At 38.1% G+C, this 23218-nt stretch overlaps 2 protein-coding genes across 3 annotated transcripts in view; one reads left to right on the top strand and one right to left on the bottom strand.

Moving 5' to 3' along the window:
- Nucleotides 1-1096: 1096 nt before the first annotated feature.
- Nucleotides 1097-23218, top strand: part of C14H7orf50 (chromosome 14 C7orf50 homolog) — a 118762-nt gene continuing 96640 nt past the window's right edge. Inside the window, exons 1-2 of the mRNA XM_056502945.1 lie at nt 1097-1216; nt 2649-2803. Of these exons, the coding sequence (XP_056358920.1) occupies nt 2663-2803 (141 nt within the window). The 5' untranslated portion in view covers nt 1097-1216; nt 2649-2662. The remainder of the gene's footprint in view (nt 1217-2648; nt 2804-23218) is intronic.
- Nucleotides 14954-19735, bottom strand: GPER1 (G protein-coupled estrogen receptor 1). 2 transcript variants are annotated; one of them, XM_056502944.1, is made up of 3 exons: nt 19590-19735; nt 18890-19035; nt 15592-17565 (listed from the first exon to the last, which is right to left on the bottom strand). In XM_056502944.1, exon 3 carries the CDS (start codon nt 17139-17141, stop codon nt 16068-16070), a length of 1074 nt encoding a protein of 357 aa, XP_056358919.1. In that variant the 5' UTR covers nt 17142-17565; nt 18890-19035; nt 19590-19735; the 3' UTR covers nt 15592-16067. The 2 variants fall into 2 exon arrangements, with proteins under 2 accessions (XP_056358918.1, XP_056358919.1); XM_056502943.1 differs by having other exon boundaries at nt 14954-17565; nt 18890-19590.

Below are 23218 nucleotides of genomic sequence, written 5' to 3'. Positions count from 1 at the left end.
TATTTTAGGAAGTCTAAAGAAAGAAAACATTCTTGGCCTATCCACAGTGGAGCAAAAGCTTGAATTACTTTAGTTTTAGGTACCACCACCCTCCAATTATCCCCCCATGTGCTAACAACCCTAACTCAGCCCTAGCACATTGCTGTACTTTATATACATTTTATATTTTTTGTGTATACTTTCTAACTGGCCAGCCATTCCCAAATGGTGCCATGCACCTCAGCGGTGCTTTGGGAAGGGATTTCAGGTTCTGACCATGGTGTGAGGACTCGGACCAGGGAACAGAGGCTCTCCCAGCCCAGCAGTGATGGGGAGGAGGAAAGCAGAGGTTGCTCCTTCCCAGCAGTGCCTGAAATGCTACGGGGACTTGTTTGACAGCAGGATCTGCTCCCACATCCAGCAAAGGGAAACAACAACCCTGTCTCACGTTGTCTTGAAAAAAAAAGTGTCATCTACGTGTGCGTATGTGGTAAAAGTTCTGGCCCTTAAATTACCGAGGAGACTTGGAAAAGTTTGTGCATGGGGTATTTATAGAAAATGAAAACATGGAAAGCAATTTGCTTCCTGGAAATTGTCCTCGGAGGTGTTTACTCGAATTGTCAAACCACACCCTTGGCGCTCCATGACACCCCACCGGGACACGGGTAATGCTGCCTCAGACTTCGGGTCTTTTAGGATCTGGGGTCTCCAAGCAATCAGAGCCGTTCTCCAGACAGCCGCATACATCTCAGTGCGTCCGCAGCGGCTCGTGTGGGGAGCGCCGCGCTGGCTCCCAGCGGCTGTCCGGCCGTGCGGGGCGGGAGCTGCCAGGCCCCGGGGGTCCCTGCAGGACACGGGGGGATCCCTGCTAAACCCCGGGGTCCCAGGCAGGGCGCGGTGGGTCCCTGTCAGCGCACGGGCGGATCCCGGCCAGGCCCTGGGCCGCTCCCGACTTCGGGAATCTCCACACAAAAGGGCGGGGCCACAGGCGGAGCTCGGCGCGGGGAGATGACGTCACCCGCGCCGCCAGAAGCCGGCGGAGCGCCCCGGAGCACACGTGTTCCTGGTGGGCGCTTTAACTCCGAGCGGCGCTTCCTATTGGCCGCCGAGGTGATTGACAGGTCGGGAGCCAACCAGACGCCGCCATTCTCCCCGTGCAGCCAATGAGAAGCAGGGGGCGGGCGGTGGCGCCAAGCGTGGGGCTCAGTTGAATGTGCCGGGGCGGCGGCTGCGGGAGGTGCGTGTGGGGCCGGGCGGGGGGCGCAGCGCTGGGTCCCCCCGGGTGGCGGCGGCTCCTCCGGGGGTCCCCGTGCCTGCCGGAGCTGCGGGAGGGGCGGAGGGGCCTGGCCCGGCCCGGCCACATGCGCGGCGGTGGCTGAGGGGGCTGCGGCCAGCCGGGGGTTTGTGCTGGGATGCGGAGCCGGGGTCGCGTGTTAGGAAGCGAATCCCGGTCCTGTGCAGGGAGCGGGGAGCAGGGGCTGGCTATGGGATGCCCTTCTGCCCTGTGCCGACACGTGCCAGGCCTGGCTCCGGTGGCACGGGGGTGCCAAAGCCTCTTTCGGCAGCTTCTGCTGTGTTGGGAACCTCCCGGCGTGGGTTTGTTTTATATTGCAATGTGTGTGTTTCAAGGCAAATGTGTGCGATTGAGCCACTATTTGCCTGTGCAGTGAAACTGACTCTGAAACTCACACTGAAACTCACACTGAGAGAGACCGTGTTGGGGCAGCTGGGGAAAGAGACTTAATTCAGATATTCTCACAAAGAAACAGCACGGAGTTACAATTAACCTGTTTTCAGTTGTCTGCAACTCCTGTTCACCTTCACCCTTAAGTCTAGAATTAAAGCGAATAAGTTCTTCAAGCATAGTTTTACCACATTAACTTATACGAAAATAGAAAAACTTGCAGTTTAACCAGAGCAAGTGGTTTGAAACTGTTTAGTAATCAAATAGTATTACTTTTTGCTTGTGAGTGCACAAGCATATTATAATTCACATATTAGTATATTATTATAATATTACAATAAATTATATTATTATAATGTAATTATATAACAATATACTAATTATATAGTAATATACACAGAATATTGTGCTACATATAATTATTAATAACCATATATGAGTATATATTAATAATTATTATCGATACTATTATACATTATAATATTAACACAATACATTCATTATATATTAAATATATAATTATAATATTACAATATATTATTAATATATTATGATATGCATATTAATGAGAAGACTAGCAGTCATGTGAATGCATTTTGAGATGATGGTGTTATCTGAGGTAGACAGTTGATCAAACAGTTCAGTATAGTGTGTTCTAACCTGCAGAAAGCACAGCCTAAGTTATGGGGAATTCCTGCCAGGAGGGTCACTGAGGCATATTCCACAACTCAGAGGATAAAAGGTGTGCAGATTCTTACAGGAGACTGGCATTTGAGTTTTACAGTCCCTTGATTACAATGTATTCCTAAAGGAAACACAAACATCCTCCAAAATGAATTAAATTTCAGTGCAGACACATACTTCATAGTTAGGTATTCACAAATAATTACCATAGCAGTGTAATTATTGTCTAACTGTCTGTATATGAGACTGACATTTAATATTAAAAAAGGTTCTAATTGCAATTTGGTGGTTTCTGTTACAGAACAGCGTTTTAGAATGCCAAAAATGATCATGGAAAAAAAAGAAAAGAAGGCAGAAAAGAAGGCAGAAAAAAGAAAAAAGCTGAAGCAACATGTGGCTCAAAAGGACGAGCTGGAATTGGAAACTAAACCGAAGAAGAAGAAGCAAAAGCTGCAGGTTTGACTCTAATTCAATACAAAATGGATTTTTTGTTGCTGTGGATTCTGTTCTGAACATGAGTTGGATTCAGTTGCAGTGATTCCTACCTAGAGTGAAAGCTAAAAGGGGAAGAGAAATTAGGCCAAATCTGGGTCCAATTGTAGCAGGAAGAGAGGTGCTCTCTGTTTGTTTTGGATGTTTTGTGGAAAGCAGAGAATGGATGTGGGTGAAAGGTGAGCCAAGTGAGGCTCTGTCATATGGCAATCTCAGCAGAGCTTCAGTCTCCATGTGATCCTGAGTGCCTGGGAAAACATGAGAGATGTTTTCTTGGAAATTCTCCTGGTTTTTGGACAGAATGTCAAGTGGCCAGAAGGTGTCAGCAGTCTCTTTGTATTCCTGAATGTTTTATGAATTATTTTATGAGAATGAAATTAGCAATCTCAATAAGTTACTTTAAGTGGGAGCTTGAAGTTGGAAGGCAGTTGCTTTTACTTTTTTGTGATGGGGATTATGCATAATTCAAGGACAATTCAATTCTAATTTCTTAGTGGTTACTGTGGAATGAAGATCAAAGAACTGTAAAGCAATTCAAGAAGCAGAGAGAGAAAGGAGTTTTTTTTCCTCAGGAATTCTTGAGGATCACCTCAAGAAGCCATGGTCTTAATTCTCTTATATTTCCTGGCCTAATATAGAATACATGTGAAAGCTGCTTGATACTTCCTTTATCATGAAATGTGTAACTCAGTGGAGCTCATGTAACTAAAAATTAGTACTTATTTTGTTTATTTAAGCTTATTTGCAAGGACATATTTGAAGAACTTTTTCATTCATAAGTGTCTCTAAGTATTGCATTTAGAGTTTTGGAAGCTTAATATAAAAAAGCCAACCTATTGGCAGAAGCTATTCAGGGGTCTGTACATTTTTGCAGTTTTGAACTCAGCAGAAATGTTCCTAAGTAAGAAAAGACTGCATCTTTGTCAAAGCAAAAATAGGAAATTTTGTCTTTCTAGCTTTGTAAGAGGGAATGTTTCTCTGTCCTTTATAGACTGGATTTGCCGTGCTATAATTAAATTTGAGTGAAAATAATTTTCCAGGACAAAACGGTGTGAAATGGAAATGTCAAAATGAAAATTTCATTGTCTGTGACAATCTATAATTTCATGTAAAATTGCCAAACAGTCGAGGTGGCTTCAGGCTCCTGGCAAGTGGGGCCTTTTTTGGACCCTCTGATGTCCAGTGTTCAGTTCTTAGAACACCCAAGTGAGTTTTGTGGGCTGTGCAGACTGTAGGACTGTGAAAGAAAGAGCAAAGAGTAATGGAAAGAAGAATCCTTAATACTCTTAGGGATCACCACTAAGCACAACAGTTCTTGGAATCATAAAAGTTGATGCCAGTGGTGGCTAGAACATGTATATAGTGAGTTTTAGGGAATGCCATAAAAGGTCTATGACAAGCCATTTCTTGGCATCAGCTTTATAAACTGTAACTGTTGATAGCAGGAAAGTCTAAGTTAATAAACCACTTTTTTTTTTTTTTTTTCTCGTTTGAATTGACTGTTAAGAATGAAACAATTTTACTTCAGAAGTGGTTAAAGAAAGTTAATTGCTTGGTAGTTTGATTGTTACTCAGTGTAAGTACTCCCAGCTTTGTGTGAAATGCTTGGTTAATGCACACTGGCATTTATGCTTCAAAGTGCTTTTGGTCATCAAACCTTGTCAGCATGGAAAGTGTAATAGAGAACAAAACAAGGTAAAACTGCTCTGTGTGAACAGGAAGATCAGGAGGAACTCTGGGGCTGTGTTCCAGGGAAGAAATTTGGAACAAAAGTTAAGCAACTGCTGAGAAAGGTTTATTCTGCACCGTAACTTCTTTAATTTGATTTCTCTTACTTCAAAATAAGCTGGAATTTTGCTAGATTTACAGGAATTCCTGAATCTCAGTGCCTGGATTCTGATGAGCTGTGATTGGCAGTAAATGCAATAACTGAATTAAAGGAAACCCTTCCTGGCATGCTTAAAGTAAGGATGGGTAGGCTCCAGTTTTTCCTAAGGGAAATGTGTGGTAGAAAGAAGTCAAGTTTTTGGTGGGAGAGAGGTTTTATTGGTTCATAAAGTCATGTTCCTGTGATTTACCTTTTTTTTTTTTTTTTTTCAATTCTACTATAGCAATTTAATCTCCAAAGTGAAAAATACAAATGTTTAATTGATTTTGTTATAGAGCTGCAGGCAAGTTGAAGTGTGTTTTCAGTGACTGGATTTAGTGTACACTGATCATTCCTTTCAGAGATTTATTTCAAAAGTTCTTGCCAGCCTTAGACTAAGGTATTTTTCCTTGGAACAGCTTGACCTTTCAGAGTAATCTTGATGTTTTATTGATTTTCATCTACTCAATTTCTTCTGTTTACACTAAATAGCAATAAGCAATTCAAGACCAATATGAATGTTTTCGTGAGTGATCTTAGAACCACACAGCTCTAAATGAGACATCTCTAGTGGGGCCGAGTTTTAAAGTTTAATTTAGTTTTAAAACTTAATTCAGCCTTGTGGTTTTTCTGACTGATTCTCCTGATATTACTGTTCTGTTTACCTACTTGAAATAATCACTCATTTTAAACAGATTTTTTTAAAAATCACTAGACATTAGTTTTACAATTTTTTACAATGGCTCTTATAGTTTGCTGACATACTTATATGTTGAACTATCAGAATGTTTAAGTTTTTCCTTTCAAACTGTAATACAGGTATGAAGAAAAGAGATTTAAAATGTACCATCTAGACTGGTGGTTTGAAGCTGACTATTGCCTTCTTAGGTAACAACTGCCTGATGGATCTTTTCTGACAAGTTAGTTCTGTTTCAGTTCTCTGAAAAATAATATTTGCAGTATTGTTAACGTGTCATCTTGAAAAAACAGAACCCTTAGAAGTGTTTCTTTGCAATTACTCCTGTTTTGCTTCTGATTATGGATTTCTCCAGCCTTCCAGCTTTCAGCTGCCTCAATGCCACAAAGCTTACTGGAACAGCAGTCCTGACAGTTGCAGCTCTGTAGGTAGGGAACAACATGTGGTTGCTTTGTTTCCCAGGGCTATTTGAGTTCTGCCCCCAGTGACCTTACTGTGTCAAAGGATCTTGTCATTTACTGGCAGATCTCGTTGCTGCAGTGCTGTTTGCAGAGCTGCTGGCTTTCTGCAGAACACTAGGAAATTCTTTCAGAACAGAACATCTATTAGGCAAGACTCAAAATTCATAATCCATAGAAAACAATATTAATTTCCTGTTCCTTCCCAATTTAGTCTAGTGAACGCTGTAACTTCAAGGAAAATTACAATGACTAAGGGATGATTAATCTTTATAAATCAAATCCCCTTGTTCATGGTTGAAGGGTACTTTGGGTAATGCTCATACAGCCAGTGGGTGTTTCCTTGTACTTCTTGTTATCTTCAGCATTGCAAGTGGTTGGAGGAGGAGGAATCAACATTTTCCTCAGATAAAGGCAGGATCAGTGGGAAAGGAATTTAATTTCTGAGATTCCATACAGATACCACAAACAATGGCAAATAAACAAGTAGCTCATGGTGTTTCTTTCATCAGACTGTGCAGGTGCCCAAACAGTAAGATCTGTTTACTAAATGGTAAATGGCAAAATTAGTAAAGAAAAGGTTTTTCTGTTTGGCTTTTTGGAGGTTATCATAAAGAGGAATGTAGAATTCTTTAGCTGCAAAGCAAACACAAAAGAAAGAAAGATTCTTTAAAATCACTGGTTGTAGCAGTAGAAAACCACGTAAAATTATGTTTAAGCTGTGGAGATAAACATTCTGGGCATGAGCTCAGTGGAATAACTGGGAATGCTCCTTTGATATGATCTCTAATGCTGCTTGTAATCAGGTAACTGGGCTAGTAATGTGAATGTTTAATGAATGCAAAGCAGACATTGGTGCAAACTGATCCAGCAGATACTGTAAAGCTATCATCAGACAGTGTATTTATTTGTTTGACAACCCACTAATTCATCCCAAAGCCTGATCTTGAAATAATGAGTTGTGGATGATTTGCAAACAAACTCGGTAATCCTTTATTGTTCCCTTAATTTATTTTTCTAATTAATGGGAAGCTTATCTTGTAACCATCAAAATAACTTGGTTTATATTTTCCCATCCTAAAAAAAAAAATGCCATGAAATGAAAAACTTTGTGTGATCTTGCAGGATTTTCTTCTGATTACCAGGCTACCAATATTAACTGCATTTTATATGCATTAGAAATATATTTTGGAAACTGTTTGCATTGCAATTCCACTGTCCACTCTTTCTGCACTGGTTTGGTTTTGCTGTACTTGCTAAATCCTCATTTGTAAGTATTAGTGTTATCTGAGGTTATTAATTTTTGTTTAAGGAATATGTAAAAATCTTAAATATTAAAAAAAAAAGGAAATTCTAAAAAGTTAATTTTATTTGGCATAACATCCTAAAATAAGAATCTCATCTTGTACTGGGTATTTTTGGGGCCAATTTTAAAATATCTTTAAAGTGCAAATAGAGTTTTGTCCATGTTATGAAGAGAAGATGACATAATCTTTCATCTGCCCCCATCCCTCCATCTCCCTCTGTGCCTGGATGGAAAGACACATCAGCAGAAAGCAGTCTCCCAAAATGGCCAAGTTAAATGTCAGGATGGATATTATTGTGCTGGGTTTTGTCAGCCTATAATTAAAATGTTTGGCCTATTTCTCTTTGCTTTGGGCTACCTTTCAGTTGAGTGTTTGTTCTTGGGTTATTTGTTTGGGGTTGTTTTACTTGCACAGAGACAAGTTTGCTGGCCCATTGGCTTTTAGTGCCTCTCTGTATGGTGGCCTTCTGATAGTTACAGGAAATAATTACAAAGTTCTAAATCTTTATGGCAGTTATGGCTTTCTGTGTGACATCCTTGCTTGGTTTATCTGCTTTCTTATCTATGCAATATTTCTCAAATTAGGAAAATTAAAAAAAAAAAAACAATCAACCACAAAACAACAAACTCTGAGGGCAGCTGGTTATGGGACTGAAACATTTGTTTCCTGCTAACACTTCTTCATCAGAATATTGATAGAGTTGCTTCAGAGTATTTTAATAAATTAACCATACACTTATTTATTTTAAAAAGGGGGTAAATTTAATTGTGACACCCATGTAGTATTTATAGAAAATAGGAGGCCTTCTGTAAACAGACATGTCTAAGAAGGTACAGAATCGTGTCTGAAATATGGATATGCATAGATTAGGCTGAATAATTTTACATTCCTTTGAAAATTATTTTTGTAATGGTACGAATAGATTTCCCAGGAAAGAGCATTCACAGCTGGGAAAACAGTTGCTACTTTGAAGATGGTTTTCCCAGGCGAAAGGCTCACGTCCCCAACTGTGTCTGGTATAAACAATATGTGGTGTATCTCTTACTTGTGTTTAAAGGAATTGTGAATTCTTCATTACATATTAGCCAACAAGAGTTTCATGCTAATTCTGGGTATTTGCCTTAATCTGTATCCATTCAAAGTTAATTCCCTACTTTTATTAATAAAGCCAGGGTATTAAATTGATGGGGAATTTAGTGGTGAAACACAACTGTCCCTTCTTGCTGTTAAGAGGGGAAATTCTTCCTTCTCTTCTTGGAGCACGTATACTTGTTGATTCTTCTCAGCCCTCATTCTCTGTTTGCTGGTGAGACCTTCCTTGATGGCTCTTGTTGGATTTCCAGTATAAATCCTTGCTTTCCTGCCTTAACTGCAAATATCTTAACAAAATTGACGTTCAGGACAGGATTCCCACTTATGGATTGAATTTGTTGAGTTGTTGAAGGAGCAAAAATCTGCTTGACTGTGTCACCCAGCTCCAGTCCAGTGAGAACACTGTTTTCTGCCTTTTTTCAATGATAATTTTATTCTGGTTCTGTATTGATGACTTCTAACTCCTCACAGAGAGAGGCATCATCAATGAAAATCACTGGAAAAGGCCCAAATTGTTGAATATAGAAAACTTGGCACAAAACCTCAAAATATGTATAACTTCAGTTAAAAAGAAGTCCCATTAACATGTTTGAATTTGCAAAATGCATTCACTTGGCAAGAAACTAACTTGTAAGCTTGACAGGATGTTTGCTGCATTCTGATACAGGATAAAGAGCAGAGAAATGGGCATTCAAAGGCAATTATTCTTGACAGGGCTTGAAACTTGGAAGTGTGTATAGCATAACGTATTAATGCAGGCCTGATTCTTGTGGATTTGTTACTTCCTTTTTATTGCTCTTGCTACTCTTTTGCTAATGTTACTGGGTTCAAAAAAAGCAAAAATGGCATGGATTTGGATATTTAAATTATGCTTATTCTAAAAAGCAGCCCTGTCCTTGATGAAATGCTGCTGTTTAAACAATGTGGGAGTCTGGTATAATGATTTTTATAAAAGATGACTTTTTGTGTGTTGATGAAATAGATTAAAAAATTAAAAAAAAATGTTTTGGTACAGATAAAAGGGGGTGATGGCTGCTTCTGTGGTATGAATGAGAAATGAGAAGCTTCTTCATTCAAAATGCCTTTTGTGTTTAGATGCAATATTGTGAACCACATGAAAGATCAGTGTATATTTATGTATATTAATAAATTACAGCACAGATAAAATGGCTCTTGGGTATTAGATCAAAGCCACACAGATTAATAAATACTTGGAAAGTGCTTGTCTGTTACATCCAACAAGTAATTAGAACAGAAAATTAATCTTTTGACTTTTAAAACCTGCCTGAAATATCGAGGGTACAAGCATGAAGGTATTTGACAGCAGAACCAGACTCTGTCTTTGAATGCATTTACCTGTTTCTAATTGAATCCCACAGGAGTTCTGTAGGACATCAAACGGAAGATCATCAACCAGTGTTTTATTAAATTTCTCAGCATTATCTTAATAATTTTCATCTGTAAACCAGGCTATTGCAAGCAGCATATACATAAGGGCAGACAGCTCTTCCTACCATCTCAGAGTTTGAAAGATGTCAAAGCTGTTCAGAGAATGTTCTGAGGGCTTAGAGCTGCATTGCTTTAAAAGCAGCAGAGTGGTTATGTAAAGAGAAGAGGAAGCCTAAAGTATCTGTGGAAAAGACATGCCTTTAATAACTGTCATTCCATCCTACCTTTACACCATGGACTGAATCCTAAAGGGGAGTTACTCATCCTTACCCACTTCTAAAATAACTAATTGGTTACAGAAGTGTGTTACTGAACTGTAATACAGAGGTCATTGAAATTGGTCATTTTTGTGGCTTTTTGTGTACTTAGGAGCCTTCATGCACCTGCATGCTGATTCTGTTTTCAGATTACCTTTGAAATAGACAAGCTTTTCCTATTTTATTGTAGAAGTTCCATCTTTAGTGGCTTTCGAGCCTGTACTCCAAAGACATCTTTTAATAAAATTGTGAAGTTTTTTTTTTTTTAAATTGTAAAATTTACCATCCTTTGCTTAAACTATGGTTGTCTTCTTTACATTTGTCGTGATTAAGTCATGATCTAGTTTGAGCTTAGAATAGGAGCAGCCAACTGTCCTGATCCAATAGGTTTTGATATAAAATCTCTGGCCAAGATCCAAAAAGTCTCAGTGAGGGTCAAGAGGAGCACAGACCAGCAGGGAATGGGACAGTTTTCCCTTGTTTTGGGCTGAGGGTGCTGTCAGGTTCTGTGTGATCCAGTGTTGCCTCCAGCAGCACCTCTGCCAGCAAGGCTGAGCTGATCCCACAGCACTCTGACAGTGTCACCCATCACCAGGCAGCTGTAATTAGCATAAGGAAATAACATGTCATGTTTCTCACTGTTCTGGAGAATGAGCTTGTAATATCAGAAGTAATTACTCTATGTCTTTGGATGCCAAGCAAGTTTATAAATTAGGTTCCCCCACACATCACTGTCTGTATCTTCTTCCCACCTTAATTCTCAGTTGTCAGGTGGATATTTGGAATACTATCAATTGTTTAAATGAGCTGGTTCTTTGGTTTCTTTCTCAGTTTGCTGTGTGCACTTCCCTCTGGAGCACAAGAGTTAAAAGGTTTTTGTAGTCAGGTGCAGGCTATTTCTCTTTTGTAGTTCTGAATGGAGAGAGAATGAAAGGAAGAAAATCTTATTTGCCATTATATTACTGTTTCTATTGAGGGAATGCCTGGGAAAGGAAATATTTCTGCTGCTGAGGCAGAAAACAAATCTATCTCCAGCACTATTAGGCAATTCTGCCACTGAGCTCTTTCTATAAAAATCGCCTTAACTCCAATTCTAAGGATAATTTAACAATATCCTAATAATTTTTCTGTTTCTCTACTATGACTTTTTTCTCCCCCCCAGTTTTTTTAAAATTCCTTCCAGAAAACATATTAAATACAATTTGAAAAGGCCTTAAACCTTGCAAGTTAAGTGAACTGGGACTGGTAAGCAAAGCTGCTGCTTTGGAAGGGCTTACCCTACTGCATTAAATATTTATTTTGAGAAGGTGGGGTTTTGGCAATGAACAGCTCAGTAGTTTAATTTAGAACTTTGGTTCTAATTTAGGTCTATATATACCTGTAGCAGACTGTTTCAGCAATGTGAGAAAACAGGTTGGAAACTTGAAAATGGTTTTTTATCATGGGGATTGAACAGTTTCAAAAGCCATTCTAAACACACAGGTGACTTTGTGAGACTCAGACAACCATCTTTATATTTTGTAGTGGCATTTAGTGGATTTGTGTAAAATAAATGAAGTAGCATTGAAGAAAGAGAGTTGAAAGCAGAGCTGATCCTGCACAGACTGCAGCCCTGAGAGGGCATTGCTCCTGTGTTGGCACCTTGGGTGGCTCAATATGCAGCTGTTTGTTCTTAGCTCCTGCCTGTGTCATGCTGCTGTGTGATGGAATGGCAGTCTAAAAAGGAAGCCAAACCCAAGGGTTAAAAGTTTATTACTTTAGAAGTCATAGTGGAATAAATAGTTTGGACAATACTGTTGAAGAAAGGACACCTGAATTATAAATATGAATGGAAGGTGTTCAGATTTTCATGTCTGATGTCTCTCTAAAGCACAGTACAGGGCATGTACCACAACCTGCCTGACAGCAGAACTTAAGGGTGTGGGGGAAAGGTGTTCTGTGTGCATGTCTTAAAAGTGACTTCTTCCCCATCACGTTGTTTTACCATAAAAAAGGACAAATAAACAATTAGTTTGACCTGCTCTCTTCTGTGATGAAAACTTTAAATGTTTGTCTGATGGTCTGAATGAGTAAGGTAAGACTAGAGTGAAAGGGAAGGATAGATGCTGTCCCTTATATTCAAATCAAGCCCTTATCTTCGTTGTTTTCAATCAAAATCAAATTAATTCATTGGCTCACCTTCATGAGTAGCTATTAAAATTCAAACCTGCTTTTTCATACACTCACTTGTTTTTAGTTATGCAGAAACAAATTCCAATGGAATTAATGATAAGCATGTCAAGTTCAAGCCTGATTTACTTATGGTAAACCACTCTTTACACATTTTTTGTGATAATCCTAACCATTTAAAATTGTCCAGACAACCTTTTCCCTTTTGCAGCCTTAATAAACAGCTGAGAGAACGCAGCAAAATCCTTACACAGGAAAAAATTCAGTTATACTCTAACACAACTTGATGGCTGGAAAAAAGATTAGAGTCTGCACTGTACAGGCAGTGAATTTTGTTTGAAACACAGATACATAGTCTGAAATTTTACAAGCATTTTCTTGTAAAACTTTGTGCTCTATTTTTTATTTTTCAAGCTTTTGAGGGGAGAGGTGACTTTTCTTGCATCTTGCTCGTACTAAGTCAAAGCCTTGCACAGAATCTGGGATTGACTCATTGATTCAAATTCTGTCACGTGTCCTCCCATCCTGTAATGCTCTTCATAAATGAATCAAGCTTCATCTTTAGACTGACTGACTTTGCATTTTTGAGAGGTGGATGTTGTGTCTGCAGTCAGAATTTAGTGTATCCTAAAACTGTCCAAAGAATTAAGCAATTAAGGTTAAAGCATCTCTTTAACATGTCACTGAAGTCTCTCATAACTCTTTTTCTCATATCTTTATACACAGCTGAGGGAAGCCTGCTGCTTTCAGTTGCATCAGGTCCAGATTGGTGCTAGTTTGTGCTGTTTGCATTTATTTTACTAGATATTCAGATTATTCTAGATATTCAGTTATACCCTGTGCATTCAAGGCATTCATGTGCTAAGGTATTATTTTCAAAAGCAGTTAATGGTTTCAGGGATTTTTTGATTACTCCTTCTCTCCTCTTTTCTGTGAGCTTTACCTAATGCTAGACTTTTCATGTCTGGAAACTTGATATAGACCATTATAACCAAGATTGTAAGCAACTGTGATAAACAGGTTTTTAAATCTCATAGTTGTCATCAGTCCAGTGTTTTAAAAAGGCATGTGGAATCTTTTCCTTCAACTTAGCAATTAAACAGTTCATCAGAGACCAGAGATAAAAAGTGAAGGAGTTGTATGAAAATTTTTGCTCCCATTCCCTTTTTCCTCTACACTCTAAAAAAAGGTTTTATTTACTGGTGATTATGTTATTTGAAATTAACAAAAAAAAAAAGACAGATTAAGCTGAGATCCTTTTGGTCCTTGGATAAGCCATAGTAGCTAGTTATTGCAAGATGTTGGCTTGCAGAAAGCATGTTGTGTACATAAACACATGGAAGTTGTATGACTTTTCTGTAAATATTACTTTGTACAGTTACTGTTTGGAAAAAAAAAAAAAGCTTTGGGAATAAGTGTGCAGTTTTTTCAGCTGGGAGAGTGCTTTGCATTTAAAGTAAGAAGTAAGTTTAAATTTAGTAGTTTCAGGCAAAGTTCATAAGCCTGTACCAAAATATCAGCAGTAGGGAACTCAGGTATTCTAGGTTTGTAATTTGGTTTTAAACATGCAATGGGTTGTTTTGGGTTGAGTAAATATTGTTTTCTTAACGCTATAGTGATCTGGTCTTTCCTAGATTTCATTGTATATTACTGAATGTGATCTGCTTTGGAGGATGCATGAGAGACATTTGCTGTTGCTGGTTGTTTATTATTGTAAGCTTCTGCACAAAGACTTTCATGATTTGTGTTCTGCAGGGGTAGCAGAAAGGCTTCTACCATAGACTTGATCAAAAATGTGATCCCTGTATTGGAAGGAGGGAGGAGGGGAAAGGATCTTATTCCTAAAACACCAAAAGAAGCAGCAACTACGTTTGGGAAAGTGTATTCCTGGAACCTCAAATAAGTTATTTATTCATGGCAAGTGTCAGGATTGCACTAACCTAATAAATCTGTGAGCTCAAGATGTGTCTTACTCCTCAGAATTGCACTGCCAAAACAATGATCCCTTCATTCAGCTGGGTGTTGTCTGAAATAGCCATCCTTAATGGTGTGATTAATGTCTATTGGCAGCCCATAGGACCTGAGTAATTGTGGCTGATTCCAAAAAGGAAAATGCTGAGGAAAAAGAGCACAATTGTGGGAGATGACTTGCTGAGTGTTTTTTAGCAACTCGTGCTATGCTTGCATCTTTCTTGAGAGGAGATCTATTTAGTGTTCTGCAGGGAGGATGGGACTAAACACATTTTTTGTTGACTGTGATTAGCAATCACTTGCAAATAATCTGCAGTTGCCTCAGACTCCACACTGCCTTTCCTGTTGGAGCTGCAGGAATATCCAGCTATCTATTTCAAATTCAGCCATCATCCTCTTGTGGCCTTTTCTGTTTATAGGTCAAGTCTTTTGTGGCCAAAACTTCCACTAGGAAATTCAAGATATTTCATGAGAAATATGAGTGGAATCATCGTTTTCACTGTTTTCTTTATTGCTTTAGTAGCTTTAGTCATTGTTTTAAAGGTCTACATTTAAAAATCCTTTAAAATCTGTTATTGTGCTAATTAATTCATATATGACATTTGAAATAGGACAGAGCATCTTATTCTGCTGAGTTCTGGTGCTTCAGTCAATAAGCACAGAAGTGAAATGAGTTTGTTCACTTGAGAGATGCAGCAAGTGATGTTTTAATGATCTCACACACTAATCTCTATGAACTTTATAGCTTCCTCTGAACAAGTTCAGGAGTAACCTGTGCTAAATATCAATCAGATTTAAAACCCAATTATTTACTAGAAGGAAAGAAACACTATTGCTTTCCAGTAAGTGGTGCTATCATTTGTTTGCTTAGTATAATTAATCTTCAAATGATCAAAGCATCTGAAATGCTTACAGTCTTGGAGGGCTGGGGCTTTCTGGAGGTGGCATGGGGTACACAAAGTTCAGATCTGATAATCACTAATCACACTCTCCATTACATATGTTCTTCCTTTCTAAAAATGGAGGTTTCTGTCACTTTCATAAGCAATATCTGCACAATATCTGCAATATCTTTTGCAGAAAGTGATGCTTCCTTAAAAATCACAGCATTTTGTTCTGGAATGTAAAGAGATTTTGTGCAATGTGCACTCAAATCTGGAGGCAGGTGTGAATGCACATGATGTGTACACTGGCATTTTTGACAAAAAGGCCAATTATGTTTGTTCTGAGAGAGATCATCTGGGTCAATCCTTAAGAGACAGAATGAAGCACTGCATTTTGCTTCTGTGAAGTTCTTTGAGATGAGCACTATAGTTACAGATGATTTTGGTTTTGATCAAGTACTGATGTAAACAGTAGATTACATTTAGGAGACAAAACCTCATCACTGTGCTTGATTATATTAAGATTAAAAACTTAATCATGGAAGACATGCTAGAATACAGTGACGATAGTACCGTGTAGTTCTTGTAAGCAAAGTCATTCATCTCAGCATGTTTGGGTGGAAAAAAAAAATCAATGTTTTCTGCATCTCCACATCAATATGTTGTAATGATTTTTCCTCACTGTTATGGAAGCTTCATTATTTCATTGGAAGTACCTCATATACACCAGCAAAGTATCATCTCTGATAATCAGATTACATCTACAGTCTTCCTAAGTTGATAAAATTTTCTCTTATATTGTCATTCATATATGTGTAATACAAAATAAAGCTTCTTCAGTGCTCAGCTTTTAATAATCCTGTTCATAATTAAATATAAATCTGACTAAAACATATTCTTCTACATTGAAGTCTTGTCATAAAAACATTTTGAATATAAACCTTCAGTACTCAATAGAGTGATACAATATATATATATATACACACACACAAATGCACTTTTTTTCTGTTAGTAGCAAGCATTTTGTTCACTATTTGCACAACTTCACAGTCATATGTTTGATACAATGCCACTAAATCAGACTTCTGATTGCTCATTACTGTCAGGAATGACAGACGTTAAGGCAGCCTGACAGAAGCGATGCAACGTTGACATTTTTGTTTTCTGTTCAATGTACAGTCGCAGTTTGTCTCTGAAGGTTTCCCCCAGAAAACTGTAAATCAAGGGGTTCAAGCAGCTATTAGAAAAAGCTGCTAGGTTTACAATATGTCCTGTTAAAGGATAATCGTGCCTGAAGGACGGGCTGTTTGAAGAGACAGGCTCGCTTTTCCTCTGGAGGAGCTGGACGCTAATGAAGACGTTTTCAGGGAGCCAGCAGATAAAGAAAACCAGGACAACAACAAAAATCATGCGCAGAGCCTTCTGTCGCCGCAGCCGCAGACTCCTGTGCTTGTGCGCTCTTACGAGCACTCGGACAATTAATGAGTAACAAAGACCGATGATCACAAAGGGGATAATGAACCCCAGGGTTATCTCTAGCCACTGGATTTCTTTTACATCTGCAAAACAGAAATAGACCTCTCCGGTGTGCTGTAAGTGCACGGCCGTAAATGGGACTAGAGCTGCCGAAATGGATGCCATCCATATGAGCCCGCAGCTCAGTCTGGCGTGCTGCATAGTGCGAAATAGGTTGGACCTCATTACTTTGGCCAGTGCTAGGTATCTGTCAAAACTCATCCATGTCAGAAAGAAAATGCTGCTATACATGTTGATCTGAAGGAACAAAGACATAAAGGTACAGATGATGGTGATATCGTAATACTTCTCGTCGAGATTAAACACCTCAATGAGAGAATCGGCCACTAGAATGAGATCGGCCACTGCCAGGTTTATGAAGTAAAGGTCTGGGATTGTCATTTTTTCCCGAAAGCTAATGTTGACAACCAGTATCAGAATGTTTCCCACAAAACCGATAGGAAAAAGGAATATTGTGTAAAGACATGATAAGAAAAGGCCAATAACATATTGTTGGTGTTCTGATTTATCAGCTAGTCTAGAGGATATGCTTTCGTTACACAAATGGGATCCATTCAGGTTAAAAGCTGTGCTGTTACATATAACAGGTGATACTGAGGCAGAATAAGTTTCCATGGTTAAAAAATCTGCAGAAAAGATATTACAGTTTGGTGGCAATACCAAAAAAATCAGATTTTTGGTTGTTTGCAACTGAATTCCTAGTAAGCATTTTTGATTGGACTTGAAAAAGATACAGACTTTTAAACAGGAAATTAAAATGCATTAAAAGTCAGATTAATTAGATTTAAAACTGACTGTAATATAATACTAGAAATAGTGAATGCCTTAATTTGTTTTACAGGATACTATATACATTTTAAATGAGAGAATTTGCAGTTCCTGTATGCCTTAAGATCATGTAGGAATCTTTTTACCATGGTGGTACTTGGATCTCTTTAATAAAAGCTTTTCAGCAATAGTGTTTCTTCATGCAAGTTGGAAGGCAGTGGAATTTTAGCTCCATTTGTTTTCTTTTAATAATCAATGCACATCCTTGGACCTGCAATTTGCAAATGGAAAATGATTAATCTCATATTCCAGCACTGTTCCATGTCCATTAGGTTCTGCTAACTTAACATCACAGCTGAAGCTGTAGGAAACATCATGTTCTAATATAAATGCAAAGGTCCTTTTAAAATAATTTAAATTTGTTCTAGATCAAAATACATTGTGAGGGCAGGTCTGTTAAAATTGTGTGTGCCAGTCAGGGCTTCAGTAGTAGAAAATTAAGAAATACAGAGAAATTGAGTGAATTTTACCTGATAAAGAAAAACTCTCTCTATATATATATGTATTTATTCTTTCTATAAGGCTAATAAATAGCAAAGTCTGTGTCTGAGAAGACAACAGAGATGAAAAGCAGTTGGTGCCTGCTGCTTTCAGTGGGAGGGAAAGGAAAATTTTAGAAATGAAGGTAATAGAAGCAGCATATTGATTTGCACCAACATTATTATGCTCAATTTGTTTTTTGTTGTGATTTATTATGTTTCACTGACTTCCGGGTAGTAATGGAAAATGCCAGTTATTGGATTTGTTTACTTTTAAAAGTTGAATGTTATGCACTTGAAACATTGCTAGAAGTTTATTTAAAAAAAGAAAGAGCCAAACAAAAGACACCCCAAACAAATAAAACAGCAAGAAAATTATAAACCAGGCTATTTTGTGTTAAGTTTTAAATATTCTGAATTGCTTTAATCTGCATCTTACTATCAAACCACTGTTTTTTTTTTTTACATGAAAATATTTTTTAAAAATTGTTTGCTAGTGAAATTCATGCATATTTCCACATTTTAATGATTTAAATCCTGCCAGTGTGCAGTCTGGGGGAGGAAAGAGCAGACCACTAGTGGAGTGGGAGTGTTAGAATAGTTTTAGTCAGAAATACAGTTCTGAGTTTGCTTAAATGTATTCAAGCCATCAGAAATAGCTACAGATACTTAAATAAAGATATGGGTTTTCAGAGCTTTGATTTCCTAATGAAACAGGCATAAGTTCCTGGTACCTGTTGTTGTGTTTGAAATCATTTTAATAGTGTAAATCTTCATGCTAAAATATCCATCTGAAATTACACTTAGAAGGTTTGATGTTTGTTTTAAGCAGCTACAGAGTCAGACATAAACTGTTGCCTTTGCATAACAGCCTTTTATTTGTGAATAAGGCAGTAAAACAGATTTAAATACAATAAAAGATAAGTTAACAGCCTGAGCAATTGATTTTAAAAGGTCTGTCTGTGGTCAGATTTTAATTATATCTGAAAGGCCGCCAAAAGCCAAGCAATTAAAAGCATTACAGGTAACTATGTACAGAGAAACAGTTTATTTTACCTTAATTCCATTTCTCCCGAGCTGATTTTCCTGCAGGCAGCAGCAGGCTGCTCCTTGCTGGGCGCACACGTAATGGATGTGCCAACTTCCACTGTCCTCTCGGTAAAAACTTGCATTTAGGTGTGCAGAGCTGCAGTGGATGCCACCTGTTGATGATTCAGCAGTAAAAACAAAAATCATATAAAAGTCTGTTCTGCTTTAAGACTTATTAAATAAAGAATAGTTTACAAGAGCAAAATGCAGATCTTGCTGCATGTCCTTGGCAATAAAACAAGCTTTATAGATTCCCAGGGTTGTTCTAATTTGTGTGCAGTTGAAGTGCTGCTGAACAGCCTTATAAGGCTAGAATTAACCCTGTTTCTGCTGGTTTCTTTTTTACTAGAACTACTCAAACGTCTTTTCTTTCATATTTGTCAGTCTTATTTTGCCTAATGTTGATTGCAGCGTCCTTTTGCATCTGGTGTTTTTTTAAAGTTTTATATTCCGTTCAAATCTAGAGCTTGGCTGAACAATAATTAAGAGATTTATTTGCAAATTGCAATTAAGCATATTTTACACAGATATAAAGCAGTTTTTCCTGTTATTTGTGCTAGTTTTTAAAAGCCTCTGGGCAATCTAAAGGGAAATATTTGATGGAAGATATCAAGCATCTGAGAAGGGTCATTTGCTAAACAGATAAGATAAATTCCAGTTTTCCTACCTTCAAGTCGATCCCAGTTTGCCTGTTTGTATTTAAATTTTCAGGTATATGTTGTCATTCTCTGACTTCTTAGAATTGCTCAGCTCAGAATCACATGGATGAAATAAGCTTACCCTACAGAGAGTGAGGAGCCTCAGTTTTGCATTAAACACCAGTGTTGCAGGTGGAGTTTTGCATTTCATCCACAGGGGGTAAAAAACCCTACTTGATGCTTCCAGCAACACCACCTACTGGTGGCCAGAGTTCTTAGAACGGGAAGAAAGTCAAACCTTCCTCATGGAAGAGCAATATTTTATTTGTGGCAGTTGCTGTCTGTGTTGTGTTGGTCTGACACCTGAACATTAAGTGCTGCGAGTGGCTTTGCTGCACGTGGATGCAGCATTCTGCTGCAGCAGGAATCAGATGGGATCCCAGCATTTAGGACTTCAGGAAGACACTGTGGCAGTTTCAGAAGTGTGGAGTAAGCAATTAACATGTCATTTTAATAGATGTATGACACCAGTTACAGTGGTCAAATATCTTTAGATTACAAAGGACCTCATCTGTAGGAAAGTGCAGCAGAGGTTCTTTTCATGGCTTTGGGAGCAGAAGCCTTCATTAAGGCAAATATATTATTTGCTGTTTTTTCTGCAACACTATGCATAGGAACAGAGGATTTTGGCAGTGTTACTAAAAAAGTTTTAAAAGATGTTCTTGCAGGATGGCTCTTAATAAATAGTTTTGGAGTCGGTTATTTAGATCAAAATAATGTTCGTGCAGATTAGTGCTGGCAAAATTTTTCTGAACAGAAGATTTCCACTGTGTGTGGAACACAGTGTTTTACTCTGGGATGATGAGGACAGAGCCTAAAGTGTTTTGCTTTGAGACGTGTACAAATATGATTGCATTGTACAACGAATATTGTAAATGTTAGAAAAATCTTGTGATACCAGCTTTGAAGGTCTTAATTTTTTGCTGTCATGAAAGAACAGGATTAAAAAGAGTCTTTATTGCTGTTGATCATGTGGTTTTGCTGTACTTAGTTCTGTCCTTCAGAGCTTCCACTTATCTTGCAAGGGCCTGAAGGATTTTTTACTTTTCTTCATGTGTAATGTTCACTTCTGGGTGTCAGTTGTTTTTTATTATGGGGGCCCTCGGTTTGATAATCAGCTGGTCTGCCTGTCCTTGCTTGTCTAGCTGTGAATATCAGCTGATTTGCTATTAAAATGTATAATTCTGAATGATAATTCTCTTGTTTGAATTCACTATAAGAAATATGTCACTTTGCCATACTTCCAGAGTTGTAAGGAAATTCTCTTTCAAAAGACCCATGAAGTAGCTGTTTCTTCTGCTTAGAAGAACTGTGAAGCATAAGAGGTCATATTTAATATTATGTTACTTTTGTATATTATTATATTGTAATTAATGGGTTCTGTGTTTCTCTAAATATTTTATGAGATTATCGTGCGAATCCTCTGAATCCTGTTTCCTAAAACAGATCACAGCATTTTCAGGCCCTTGTTTATGCAGTCAAATTATCATTACTGATTAATCTATCTCAATTTCACTGTTTGTCATTTCCATATTCCATAAAATGCTTCAAAGTAATTTTAGCAGCTGCTGAAGGTTGTAGTTTTGTTCTTTCCCTGCCAATTGCAGGTATTCCACAGGACTTTACAAAGACTGCCTTAATGATCTTTGGTCACAGTTGTGACAGTATTGAGCCTTAAAGCTCCACCTGTTTCACCTTGCTGTGATTATTGATGAGAACATGTGTGAAAGCAACTGCTGCAGTAGTATTTGTATAATGTCAGACCTCAGTAATCCAGCATTTGGAATTTTCCTGGTTTATTTTTATGTAGCACTCAATGTGTAAAGCCCTGTAAAAATCTCAGTAAACATGTCTAGCACCAGAGAGTCTTTCAGAAGTGCTGGTGTAGTTGTGATGTACTTCAGTGCACCAAGAGGCTGAATCTGGGGTATAACAGAAGATATCCTGTGTAATTTAGCAGACTTCAACATATGTGCCTGTTCCTGTGCTGCTAAAGGGTGGCAGCTGAGGAGAAGGAAAGTGGGAGGTGTGATATGGGAGAGCAATGCTGAGAGGTCTGATGCATCCCAGCTCCGGTGCCAGCACTCTGGGGCTGCCTCTCCAGCTGGATAAACCCTCTAAGGTGCAAGAGACTCTTGGATTCTGTCAGAAGTGTAGAAGTGGTTTGGGTACAAACCTCTAGAGTCCTGGAGAAATTACATCAGGGCAAGGGCGTAGAAAGCTGAAAAAAAGTAAGGCACTGTATTGCATGGAAGGGGAAGGAATAAATTAAAATTGTATTGGAATGCTTACAATGCAATATAAAAATTTGTAGAAGAAATAAGATTTGTGTAAGAATCTCTTCTGAAATTATCTCTAGAGAAAATACAGGTGCTGTCATACTGTTCACAAGGTTTTCCAGGTAGACTGATGTCCAAATAATCTCTCACCTTTTTCAACCACTGAATGAAATCAGCATCCATTACCCTACTCTAGAGCACCCTCATACTTTATCCTGTCCAGCCTCAGCAGCAAATAATCTTTCTTGTAAATAATCAAACTTAGTTTGAGCTGGAATTAATTGTTTCTGTGCCTTCAGAAAACCTTGGATGTAGTGTATTTTGTGTATTTAGGCTTTTCAGTTGCCAGTAATTCTGAGAATGCATTTTTCTTGCTAAAAATAATTTTTTAAAGTTCAGCCTTTTCCTTTTGCAGGGGCAACACCCATTTAAACCCATTCAAACTATTCTGGTAAAACCTTTTTATTTTTCTTAGAGCATATATTGCAAAACTCTTAAGGGATAATCTAAAAATGTCACTAAATGGAGCCACAAAATGTTGTTTAGTGAAAGATCACAGAATCCTAGAATTGTTTGGGATGGTAGGGAGCTTAAAGCACATCTAGATCCAAGCCCTCTGCCATGACCAGGGACACCTTCCATTAAACCACATTGCTCAAAGCCCCATCATAAGACTTCAGATTCTATTCAAATGCTATTTCAGGTATTTTTTTTTTTTTTTCTTTTTTTTGCAAAACATCAATAATTTTTATTTTAGTGGCAGAGTCTGGCAGTCCTTTGCTGGACACTTTGTACCATAGAAGTGAAATGCATTCTTTCATTCTATCCATTAGTGAATTTATTTGTCATGCAACATATATGGTGAACACACTATACTTAGTTTGGCTGAATTGCTTGAATTTTCTCCCTGCCCCAAATCTTCTGCAGCTACCTCAAAATCAAGATAAATAATACTGGTGCCCTTTCAGTGTCTGTAAGTTTAATATAAGAATGTAACTAAGGGCAGGGTTAGAAATACAGGGAGGGTAGCAGCTCGAGTTTGATTAAAGGGTGCACATCCAGTCTCTAGCTGAAATGTTGTTTGCAGCCAGCTGGTTCAGTAATGATGAGTCCTGAGTTCTTTTCCAAAACATGTTACCAACTCAGAAATTCAAGCTTTAACTTCAGCAGCCTGATAATTTCTCCTCTTCTACTGAACAAAGTGGTTTTTTCAAATGCAGACCAGAGTTGTGGAAAGATACAAATATTATCAAGACAGAAGTAAAATATTCTTCTTTGAACTTTCCAGTATATCCCTTCAGTTAATTTTGACAGCCTGC

The sequence above is a fragment of the Oenanthe melanoleuca genome, chromosome 14 (genome assembly GCF_029582105.1).
Source record: "Oenanthe melanoleuca isolate GR-GAL-2019-014 chromosome 14, OMel1.0, whole genome shotgun sequence".
Taxonomy (NCBI): Eukaryota; Metazoa; Chordata; class Aves; order Passeriformes; family Muscicapidae; genus Oenanthe; species Oenanthe melanoleuca.
Note: the sequence above shows the minus strand (reverse complement) of the source record. Positions and strands in the feature narration are given on the sequence as shown.